The 12,666-nt window shown below is 38.7% G+C and overlaps 1 protein-coding gene across 1 annotated transcript; it reads left to right on the top strand.

The window, feature by feature from the left end:
- The first annotated feature begins 1,538 nt into the window (after positions 1-1,538).
- On the top strand, positions 1,539-5,159 carry LOC128127088 (uncharacterized). Its single transcript, XM_052765433.1, has 3 exons — positions 1,539-1,683; positions 2,650-3,938; positions 4,023-5,159. The coding sequence occupies exons 1-3, from the start codon at positions 1,539-1,541 to the stop codon at positions 5,157-5,159; spliced, it is 2,571 nt and encodes an 856-aa protein (XP_052621393.1).
- Positions 5,160-12,666: the final 7,507 nt, after the last annotated feature.

Genomic DNA, 12,666 nt, shown 5'->3' with positions numbered 1-12,666 from the left:
TACACGACTCATGGTTTTTAAATGATGAATAATATTTATGGTTTCATTGATGATTTAAAATGAAAATTTTAAACTGTATTTTTGGGATGTTTCAAGTTGGTATCGGAGCCATGGTTTGAGGGATACGGCCATGCTCTCGGGTGTGTCTGGAATCAAACTAAGGACTTGGTATAAAAATTTTCAAAAGAAAAATCATTTTTATAAAAAGAACTTTGGAAAAAGAAAGGAATTTAAAAAAAAAAAAGAATTTTGGAAAGAGAAAAGGGTGTGGTGCATGCAATCAGCTGAGCTCAAGTAAGTAATCCAAATTACCCACACTAGTTTATGTGATGATATGTTTATGGGAACTGCATGCTAGATTATGACTAAGGATCTAGGAAGGATGCCTTATGTGCTCGCTATATGTGTATCAGCTTTATGAACTACATGCTAGTACAGATTAGTCAGTGATATGATGGACCGATTAGAATAAGCTTGATTATGTTACTCAATGCTCGAATACTGTTTGATTTGTGCTTTTAGGAGTTCTAGTTATCATTTACTAGCTAGTAAACGAATATGTTAAGTTACATATGGAGAGGACTAAATAATTTCAGAAGGGTAGGTCCAGCTCTATTTCGCAGCTCTTGTTTGAGTCCAACCGTTGTAGGGTAGGATCTCTCATTCGAAAAATTATCTAGTCTTAGTGATATCTAATGGTATTCGCGCGCTAGTTAGGGGGAGATAACAGGGACTTCTTATGAAGTTGATGGCGGAGAGTGGGTTGGTGATTACCCTAGGGCAAGCCTAGGACGAGATTAGCATGAGAACAACAGTAGTAGTAGAAGGGACTTGGTGGAGTCAAGGCAGTTCTTGAGGAAAGTACAGATAGATGTGGAAGCTAGTATGGGCCTGTACTACTGAAAGTAGAGGATCCGTATTCGAATCAAGTAACGATAAGATGAACCTAGGAAACTTGTAGTATGTGAGATCCCTCGAGTTATGATGTGTATACTGATGTTTGTTATGATGTATTTTCAGTATGGTGACGCTACTCACCAGGCCAGTCGGCAGTTCAGGTGCCGGTGAGGGATCAGTCTCGGGCTCTGGAGTCGGGTAGCTTGACGAGCAGACGATAGAGTTCATTTGGTCTAAGGTCATTCGTAGTAGTTTAGACCTGTTAGGTGCATTCCATGCATTCATTTTGTAGTTTTAGTTCATAAAAGTGCATTGCATTTAGGTTTAAACTCATGCATTTTGCATATTTTTCGGGATTTTTCATGATGCAATTCCATTCACACACTTTTATGATATTTCAGGGACTTTTTGAAGGATGGAAATCGTTGGAGGAAGTTAAAAAGAATTGGAGACAGATTTGCAGAATTTTTGGAGCTTAGAAGAGATAGAATGAAGAATTTGGCTTCTCAAAAGTTTACATGGCTGTGTAAATGCTCCCCTTTAATTTACACAGTCCGTGTAAACGTACATGCAAGGGCATTCTACTTCGAAGACCTTGAAGAATTGAGAATTCTACTTTTATTGTTTACACGGACGTGTAAATGGCACCCATTAATTTACACGGGCCGTGTAAACGTCTCGATGGTTTTAAAGTGGTTTTACCCTCTTATAATCCAGACAATCGGTTTTGTGAGGAGTTAGGTCGGATTTTGGGAAGAAAGAAGGCGATTTTCAGAGCTTTTGCAAGTAGATTAACACTTGGAAACACTTTAATTTCCTTTTTTGTAAGTCAATTTGAAGTTTAAACTTGTTTTATTTGTAGTTCAACCTAGACATGTGTGGTTGATTTCATTATCATTTCCGAATCTGAATTCTTAAGTATGTGTTGTTAGGTTGTAACTTGAATTTGACTTGTGTTTAACATCTAGTAATCTTTGATTTGATTTTAATCATGTGTTTGGTTGATTTGATTTGATTTTAATCACGTTGTTAGGTTGTAACTTGAATTCTTAAGTATGTGTTCTAGTCAATCTAGTTAATCAAATTATGAAATTCGTATATGTTTTATGATTTGATGTTAGTAACACACACTTACTTGGTTGTAATTAGATCAAAATTAGTGCAATCAAAGATTAAATGTTTATATTCCCAAGCTTAAGAGGAATGTTAAACATTGTTGGTAATTAGTGCAAGAACTTAATGTCATTTAATGATTTGATGCAAGAGCTTATTTGAATTGAATCAATTAAATGAAGTTTTATTTGAAGAGCTTGTTTTAAATAAAATACTTTTGCCAATTTGGATATTAGAGTTTATTAATATCCAACTTACCAACCTAGATTGAACATGAGTTATAATCATATTACATCTTTCAACATAATACATGTATAAGAGTCAGAATCGGAAATGTACTTCTTTTACTGCGTTTGTTATCAATCTTTCTTATTTATGAAGTTTAATTAAAGTTCAAACACAATCCCCCATTTTAATATTATTTGTATTATGTGTGAAAATATGGCAAGATAAGAAGTCCTGTATTCCTGTGGACCGACCCTGCTTACTCTATACTATCTCAGTATTAGAAATAGCAGTGATTTGAGCTTTATTAATATTATTTTATCCTATCATTTGTTGGTTTGACAACCAAACAAATTGCACCGTTGCTGGTGATACGATAGTACTAATTGTTTATGCCAAGATCTTTTTGCACAGGTACACCTTTACCAGTTGATTTGGAGATAGAAAAATCGGCTAAACAGAGAAGGAAGCAAGCCAGAATTTTAAAGAAACAACAACAATCCGGAGCTTCTTCATCAAATCCATCAACCACATCCTCTCCAACATCCAAAAGTATCACCCCACCATCTTCACCTACTCCTACCATGGCAGACAACCATGGAGGAAATCAAAATCCTCCACATCCACCACCTGAACAAACCTTTAGACAATGGGCCACTCAAGATGTCAACCAACAACCTTTGTGCATAAATTACCCTGCAACAATCAACTTTGAACTCAAGTCTGGACTCATCCATTTGTTACCTTCATTCTGTGGTCTTAAGAATGAAGACCCACATAAATTCCTTAAGGAATTTCATGTTGTTTGTGTGGGTATGAAGCCACATGAAGTCACAGAAGTTCAAATCAAGTTAAGGGCATTCCCATTTGCTTTACAAGATTTAGCCAAGGAGTGGTTGTATGACTTACCACCGGGGTCAGTCACAACATGGAATGAACTTGCAAGGATGTTTCTCGATAAATATTTTCCAGAAATGAGAGCTTCAGCTTTACGTAGAGAGATAATTGGTATCAAGCAACAAAAGAGAGAAGCCCTGCATACTTATTGGGAACGGTTCAAGAAATTGTGCTCAAGATGTCCACAACATGGAATTACAGAATATCAGTTGCTGCAATATTTTTGTGAAGGAATGTCATCTTGGGATAGGAGATTACTCAATGCATCAAGTGGTGGATCTATAGCTGATAAGACTTCAACAGAAATCAAAGTTCTTATCAAGAACATGGCAGAAGAGTCCAAGCACACAGTCCAAGAAGAAGAATGGTACAATGATGCACCAAAAGGAGTGAAAGAAATTTCTACCCCAAAAATTGAAAGTCAACTTTCTGAGTTGACTAAGGTAGTAATGATGCTTGCAAAGGACAAGGGCGTGCAACCACCAACAGTTAGACCTTGTGGTATTTGTACACAAGTTGGACATCCAACCAACATGTGCCCTCAACTTCAAGAGGAAGATTATGAAGAAGCAAAAGCCATGGGAGGTTTTCTTGGATCTTGTCAAAGGGGATATGAGCAGCCACGAGGTGATCAAAGATGGAACAACAATCAAGGTTGGGGAGGAAATCAACAAGGGAACTACCAACCAAGTCAGCCACATCAATACCAACAAAGACTACCTTTTCCACCACAAAACTTTCAGCCAAGGCAACCACAACACCCTCCTCAACAAGCGGGTTCATCAAGTATGTCTTTAGAGGACATAGTAAAAAGTTTGGCAACTAGTACACAAGTTTTCCAACAAGAGACAAAAGCAAGCATAAAGAACTTATAGAAACAAGTTTCACAGCTTGCTATTTCCGTAAGCAAACTAGAACCTAAAGGAAAGTTGCCTGCCCAAACTGAAGCAAACCCAAGGCACAATGTATGTGCCATCACATTGAGAAGCGGGAAGAGTTATGATGGTCCAAAATTGTCGGTTGATCCAAAGGAAGAAGAAATAGTAGTTAAAGAGACGACCAAAGAAGAGAAGGAGGAAGAGAAAACAATTGAAAAGAAGCCCTTCATCACTGATTCTAAAGCCACACCTGCTCCATTTCCCGAAAGATTAAAGAGCACGAAGAAAGAACAGGAGCAGAATGAGATCATGCAAATGTTCAAGAGAGTTCAAATCAACATTCCACTCCTCGAGGTCATCAAGCAGGTACCTAGATACGCAAGGTTCCTTAAGGATCTTTGTGTATCTAAAAAGAAATTAAAAGGAAATCAAGTCGTAACGGTTGGGGAGCATGTATCCGCGGTTTTGCAAAAGAGGATGCCCCCGAAGTGCAAGGATCCCGGTGTCTTTACCGTGCCTTGCAAGTTGGGAAATCTTTATGTACCCCGAGCTATGCTTGATCTAGGTGCATCCGTAAATGTCCTACCCTATTCTCTTTTCAAATCAATTGGTGTAGGAACATTGAGCAAAACCAGTGTGATCATCCAACTTGCTGACCGGTCTTTGGTACACCCAAAGGGAGTATTAGAGGACGTGTTAGTGCAAGTCGATGAATTTGTCTTCCCGGCTGATTTTTATGTCTTAGATATGGGATATGATGACTCTCCAAGTTCAAGTTCCATACTTTTGGGTAGACCTTTTCTTAAAACTTCTAAAACAAAAATCGATGTCTACAATGGAACTTTGAGTATGGAATTTGATGCTGAAGTTATCAACTTCAATGTGCATGAAGCAAAAAAGACTCCTTTTGATGTTCAATCTGTTAATTTTGCCAATTTGATCAATCCCTCAACAAAAAAGGGTTTGAACTTGTCTAAAAATGAATTTCTAGAATTAGTTTTGTCATGGAAACTAGACAGGGACAAAGCCAAAGAGCTTGCAAAGAAGTTTGATATGGATAATGAAGTGTTGGAGATTTTAGAGTTTATTGATGACAAGAAGCATGTGAGGAGTGATGATATGTTAGAGAGGCCCACGTATCCAGACTGAAGCACAAATAGTTGGGGTCCAAGTCGAGCCAACGACATTAAAAAGGGGCGGCTAACTGGGAGGCAACCCGGGGGTATTTTTGTCATTTCCTATATTTTCATTGTATTTTCTTTGTTTTCAAACTTCCAAGTTGTTTTTCATGCTAAAAGAGGGTTAAAAATCATTTTTCGGGCAGTAGAGGTTTAGCGGGTTGCAATTTCAAAAAGTGAAAAAAAAATCAAATTTTTTGGCCTTCTTAGAAGTTTACACGGCGTGTAAGCTTATGCCTTTAATTTACACGGGCCGTGTAAACGATTAAACATGGTATATCTGATTCAGGGATTTACACGGCCGTGTAAATGCTCCCCTTTAATTTACACGGACCGTGTAAACGCAAAAACAGAGCTGAACGATTTTAAGGTCAAATCTCGATTTTTCTAACTCATTCTTCTCTCAATACCTGCGATTCTTTCTCTCCCTACTGCCTCCCTTCAAAAAAAACCTTCCAAATACTCAATCTTCCTCAATTTTGCATCAAAAAATCAAGCTCCAAGGTATGAAATTCTTCTCTTTTCTTCATCTTCTTTATCTTTCACATCTATTTCAACCTCTCATGGCAGATTTTGGGGTTTTTGAGCAAAACCCTAGAACTTTTGAACTTCAAAATCTCGACCTAATGCTTGAAATTTCTTGTAGGATAAGCTTGGGGATAGCTTGGGGAAGCATTGGATATCATCTTACCATCATTATCAAGCACAAATTGGTATAATTGTTCCAAACTCTTACTTTGTGCATTTAGATAGAACCACATTCCTTTTTTTTGGGTGATTTTTTGGTGAGACTTGCTAGTTCGTGTGCTTCAATTGTCTTAATTGTGTGCAATACTTTGTTGATTCATTTGGGTAATGGCTTCCCGGGGTAAAAGATCTAGAATTGGAACTTCACAGGATGAACAAGACCCACATCCCATGGACAACCCTTATGAATTTGATCTTATTTTTGAGACCAATAGACAGGAGATATTGTATGCAAATCTTGTTACAAGAACAATGGGTGCTCAAAAATTTGTGGACATCCAAGCCCTCAAAGAATTACATATCTATAAGGGTGTCCACAAACTCTTTAAAAACATAGGATGAGATGGTCTTTTGAATCTACATGCAGTTAGCTATCAAACACCAATGTTGGAACTTTTATCCTCCATTACCTTTGACTATCAAACCCATCTCCTAAATTTCCGTTTTCTAAATCAAACCCATCAGTTTCATGCTGACATTCTTTGTGATATGATTGGTGCTCCCAAAGCAAGAAGGGATGTATACGCAGCAAAGGGAAGAAAAAATATCATTTTTGAGCAAGACTGTACAAATTTTTGGAGAAGCATCTCTTGTGAGTATAACTATCAGTCAGGCACAGCCAAAGCTTCTAGCATTATCCATCCGGTCTTGAAAGTCGCCCACCGGATCATTGCTTCTCTCTTAATCCCTCAAGAAGAGATTAGCAAGGCTAATAATAAAGAGCTAGTAGTCTTGTGGTGTATGATTCATAAGCCTGTAGAAGTCCCTCATTTTGGGTGTTGGGTTATTCAAAAAATGCTCAGAAGTGCTACGAGCAATGGTGGGCAGCTACATTGTGGAGGCATGGTTTCTGTTATTGTTGAGCATCTAGGCCTCCATCTTCCCAATAACCCAACCAATATAATCTTGGGCCGCACTCGTCTATCCATTGATGTTATGGAAACAATGCATCTTTTCCACTCCCTTCCCACTGGGGATGTTCATTGGACAGTAGATGGGAAAGAGTATCTACGCATAGACAGCAGAAACAAGAATATACTCAATTTAGCAAATGACATTCCATCAACCACTTGGAAACTCAAATCCAACTTAGGTGTTACAGTAGATCATAGTCCTCCACCCTCTCCTCCTCTTGCTCCTACTGCTGGTGCTTCTAGCTCATCTCGCCCCACTTCTTCTTCTGAGCACAATCTTTATATGGGCGAGTTTGCACGTTTGAACCACCGTTACACCAGTATACAACAGGAAGTCGGAGAAATTTATACGGGTGTCGTTGAAATCACTTCTGATTTTCAGGACTATCGTAACTTGCAAGAAGAGCATTGGGCCCAACAAGAGCTGCGGTGGGCTAAACAGGATCAGTGATGGGCCGCTCAAGAGCAGCACAACCACAACATTCATCACCTGCTAAGCGATATCCATAGATTTCTTGTGCTCCCCACACAGTCGCAACCACCATCATCATCTCAACCCCAATGGCCTCCCTACTATCCTGCAGATTATCCTTCACAGTTCCCTCCATATCAACCGCCCGGTCCTCAATAGGACGGCTATGCCTCTCTCCAAGCATCAAGGACGATGCTTATTTTAAGCTTGGGGAGGGGCATCCATCCATGCATTATCCCGTTGCATGTAGGTTGCATGTAAATTTTGTACATATTGCATTGCATTGCATTATTTGTCTTTGTCATTTTTTTTTAGAAAAATTTTCAAAAACCAAAAAGATTTTCTTTCTACTCTATTTTTATTATACTTTTTGCATTTTGCATCTAAATTTTTGCATTTTCATTTCAAAAAAATAAAAAACAAAAAATAAATAAAAATAATTTTTTTTTGATCCAATCCCAAGCAACCAAATCTTCTCAAAACAGTTGAGATGGTAAGTGAGTTGTGTGCCTTGAGATTTTACTTGCTCTTTTTATTGAAAAATCTAAAAGCAAGTTAATCACACTCAAGCACATCTCCCGAAGCTACTTGTGCAAAGCAGAAAATGAGAAGATTGTCAACACTGGAGCATAACAGCAAGTGTGAGTCGATTCTTTGGGACATATGACCGGTCTTATGAGTAGTAATGCTCAATTGAACTTAAAATGCCAAATTCAATAGTTCATAAAAAGAATGCAAAATCTCAATGTCCCGCCTTCCAGCGCTATTAAAAGTCCTTTCTACTCATTCCCTTTTATATACCCTGCTTGAGGACATAGCTTTCAACTATACTTACGGGTTTTTGCATGTTAACATTTAGTCCCCCGAAAAATGTCTAGAAGTCCCTCACGGTAATAGACCGTGAGATGTCCCATAACAGAAAAGTCAAGGACGAAAATATAAAGAAATCGGCCAAATAAATAAATTAAGTGTTATGTGTTAACTTAGTTATTTGTATTTATATAATAATAATAATGGATTCTTTTAAAAAAAAACTATTATTAAGTTAATCTGTGACCTTTGGGATTCGAACAAGTAAACTCTGAGGGGTGTTCTACACCTAATCACCTAAAGCTAAATTGTTTGGGATTGATTGGGTTGAAAGTTCGCTACATGGGTTCCATAGAAAGTCATGAACTTAATAATAGCAAATAAAGCTAATTTGTGGTCTTTGAGGTTCGGGCAAGTAAACCTGAGGGATCTCTTCAAATCTAGCATACTAAGGTCATTTGATTTGGATGTGTTGGTTGGAAGCCCGTTACACGGATTTCAAAGAAAGCCATGAGCTTTATTTGTAAAAAAAATTTAATTAGGAAGTTTGTATATAGTTGTGTTTATAGTTTAATTAGATATTGTGTTTAGGAAAAATACTTGGCTGTCAAAAGATTCCCTTGGACTTGGATTTGAATTTATGACATTGGACTGAATGTTACTTACTCCGACTGGTGTAAGTGGTTTGAAGTTTGTAACCAATCTGGATAAATATTAGGGAATTTTTAGAAAATGTTTTTTAGAAAAAGATTGTTGTTAACCAACAAATAGCTGGAATCGGACATTGTTATATTTTATGAAACAAAGATGGTTGAGCATGTTTTGTCACATATAATTTCACGAGAGTAAGACCACAATTTGTTCCAAGAACTGACTTGATGATATCGAAAAGGAATAAGTGTTGTGATCTTTGATTTTGTTGAGTTGTACTAGGGAGTGGCCAAAGTCTTGTTTCTATTATCATATAATATTTTGAGATTAAAGCCAAGTTAACTCAAGGCATGACAGGTACATTCTCAACTATGGTACAAAACAGGGTAATTGGGTTGGATCTTTTCATGTTTGTTTTGATTTCATGCATTAAGTTTCAAATAGTTTTAACTTTAATTTCTTTTCTTCTATTTTATTTTATTTTCTCCGGTTTAAATTTCTTGTTCTTTCTTGAGGACAAGAAAGGTTCAAGCTTGGGGAGATTTGTTAGGTGCATTTCATGCATTCATTCTGTAGTTTTAGTTCATAAAAGTGCATTGCATTTAGGTTTAAACTCATGCATTTTGCATATTTTTCGGGATTTTTCATGATGCAATTCCATTCACACACTTTTATGACATTTCAGGGACTTTTTGAAGGTTGGAAATCGTTGGAGGAAGTTAAAAAGAATTGGAGACAGAGTTGCAGAAGTTTTGGAGCTTAGAAGAGAGAGAATGAAGAATTTGGCTTCTCAGAAGTTTACACGGCCGTGTAAATGCTCCCCTTTAATTTACACGGGCCGTTTAAACGTACATGCAAGGGAATTCTACTTCGAAGACCTTGAAGAATTGAGAATTCTACTTTTATTGTTTACACGGCCGTGTAAATGGCACCCTTTAATTTACACGGGTCGTGTAAACGTCTCGGCAGTTTTAAAGTAGTTTTATCCTCTTATAATCCAGACAATCGGTTTTGTGAGGATTTAGGTCGGATTTTGGGAAGAAAGAAGGCGATTTTCAAAGCTTTTGCAAGTAGATTAACACTTGGAAACACTTTAATTTCCTTTTTTGTAAGTCAATTTGAAGTTTAAACTTGTTTTATTTGTAGTTCAACCTAGACATGTGTGGTTGATTTCATTATCATTTCCGAATCTTAATTCTTAAGTATGTGTTGTTAGGTTGTAACTTGAATTTGACTTGTGTTTAACATCTAGTAATCTTTGATTTGATTTTAATCATGTGTTTGGTTGGTTCTCTTTTTCACTTGATCAATGAATTAGGGTTCTAGTCAATCTAGTTAATCAAATTATGAAATTCGTATATGTTTTATGATTTGATGTTAGTAACACACACTTACTTGGTTGTAATTAGATCAAAATTAGTGCAATCAAAGATTAAATGTTTATATTCCCAAGATTAAGAGGAATGTTAAACATTGTTGGTAATTAGTGCAAGAACTTAATGTCATTTAATGATTTGATGCAAGAGATTATTTGAATTGAATCAATTAAATGAAGTTTTATTTGAAGAGCTTGTTTTGAATAAAATACTTTTGCCAATTTGGATATTAGAGTTTATTAATATCCAACTTACCAACCTAGATTGAACATGAGTTATAATCATATTACATCTTTCAACATAATACATGTATAAGAGTCAGAATCGGAAATGTACTTCTTTTACTGCATTTGTTATCAATCTTTCTTATTTATAAAGTTTAATTAAAGTTCAAACACAATCCCCCATTTTAATATTATTTGTATTATGTGTGAAAATATGGTAAGATAAGAAGTCTTGTATTCCTGTGGACCGACCCTGCTTACTCTATACTATCTTAGTATTAGAAATAGCAGTGATTTGAGCTTTATTAATATTATTTTATCCTATCATGTGTTGGTTTGACAACCAAACAAGACCGGACTCCTATGATATTCGGTACGATCAAGGAGGGTATCCTAGAGCTTTTGGATGAGAGACTGAGTGCATTCCGCACCGAGGTGGCGGCCATGATGGGGTCGCGCACACTGACATTTAGGGAGTTCCGAGCTTGCGGAGCTCCAGACTACCATGGGGATCGAGAACCCATTGCTAGCAACAGATGCTTGGTTGATGTCGCCAATGATTTCCATATGAGCCGGTGCCCCGAGGGGGACAAGGTCCGACTTGCTCCCTGTCTTCTGAAGGACAGAGCACGAGACTGGTGGGAGGAGGTCAGACGCGCCATTGGAGATGATGCAGTTCTAGATGCAATGAACTGGAGTGATTTTACGGTCAGGTTCAGGGCCGATTTTGCACCTGTGATCGAGGTGCAACAGCTTGCTAGGGAGTTCCAGGATCTCCAGCAGACGACTGAGACGGTGACCGAGATCACCGCCATGTTCAGGGAGAAGGCCCTTCTCGTTCCGCAGAACGTGGCAGACAAGGAGATGAAAAAGGCCCGATATCATGAGATGCTATAGAGTGATATCCGCCAATTTGTGAGCCGATCCAATTGTAACATGTTGGAGGAAATGATTTCTAGGGCAAGAGAGAGAGAGAGAGAGAGAGAGAGAGAGTTGTACTTTGAAATGGAAAATAATATGAAACCTGAGGGGGTTCAGTCAGGGAGTGCAGGAAAGAAGTCTAATGTATTAGACCACAAATCTAGGAGCCAGCAGGGCCGTAGCCGTTATGGAAAATGCAGCAAGTTGCACGAGAGGATGTCCAAGGTAGGGAGTTCAGGCTGCTTAAAGTGCGACCGAGCTGGTCATGTGAGTAGAGATTGTACAACTACTACCACCACCACAACAGTATCAGATCTGATTTGATTTCAGTGCAATCAGAGGGGACACAAACGGTCCCAGTGCCCGAGTTTAGCAGCAGCAGGACAGGTCGTAGCACTTGCTCCTGCTACGTTGAGGATTACAAGCGGTCGTCAGGGTTGGGCAGAGGCACCTATGGCGAGGAGCAGGGCCTTTCAGTTGATAGTAGAGGAGGCACGTGCAACTCCCGACGTGGTGACGGGTATGTATCTTCTCCTTATCTCTTTACTTATATTGATTATTGCTTATGTTTCTGTGTTTCATTATAGGATCGTTCCTTGTGAATGGTATATCTGCCCTGGTATTGTTTGATTCGGGGGCTACCCGATCTTTTGTGTCGCTCGCGCTTAGCAAGTGATTCGTAGGGGCTCGGGGGGAGTTGGATTGCCCACTTAATGTGGAGATAGCAGATGATAGGACTGTTTGGGTTGCGAGGGTTCACCGAGGATGTACACTGTAGTTGTTTGATGAGCAGTTTTCCATGGATTTGGTTCCTATTCCCCTTCAAGGGAAAAAGGTTATAGTTGGTATGGATTGGTTAATCCCCAATGGGAAAATGATCTACTGCGAGCAATAGCTAGTGAGAGTTCGGAGTCCTAGTGAGAGAGGGTTAGTGATTCAGGGCGAGAGGTCGCAAGGTGGACCGACTCTACGTTCAGCAGCGAGAGCGAGGCACTACCTTCAGCAGGGTTGCGCGGATTATGTCACATATTTCATGGATACCCGGGATAAGGGTAAGGCGACAGTGGATGATGTACCGATCGTGCGAGAGTACCCAGACGTATTCCCAAAGTATTTTCCTGGGATACCTCCGGAGAGGCAGGTTGAGTTCAGGATTGATCTAGTTCCTGGTGCGGCTCCGATAGCCAAGGCACCATATCGGTTGGCTCCTCCCGAGATGAAGGAGTTTTCTACACAACTGCAAGAGCTGTTATACAAGGATTTATCAGGCCGAGCAGTTCGCCATGGGGAGCCCCGATCCTATTTGTGAAGAAGAAGGACGGGTCACATTGCATGTGTATAAACTACCGGGAGCTGAATAAGG

This window comes from Lactuca sativa, chromosome 1 (genome assembly GCF_002870075.4).
Source record: "Lactuca sativa cultivar Salinas chromosome 1, Lsat_Salinas_v11, whole genome shotgun sequence".
Taxonomy (NCBI): Eukaryota; Viridiplantae; Streptophyta; class Magnoliopsida; order Asterales; family Asteraceae; genus Lactuca; species Lactuca sativa.
Note: the sequence above shows the minus strand (reverse complement) of the source record. Positions and strands in the feature narration are given on the sequence as shown.

Coding starts and splice junctions, on each gene's coding strand:
- LOC128127088 (XM_052765433.1), top strand. CDS start 1,539: ATGGCACCCATTAATTTACACGGGCCGTGTAAACGTCTCGATGGTTTT. Junction 1,684..2,649: donor GATTTTCAGAGCTTTTGCAA/GTAGATTAACAC, acceptor CTTTTTGCACAG/GTACACCTTTACCAGTTGAT. Junction 3,939..4,022: donor GTATGTCTTTAGAGGACATA/GTAAAAAGTTTG, acceptor CAAGTTTCACAG/CTTGCTATTTCCGTAAGCAA.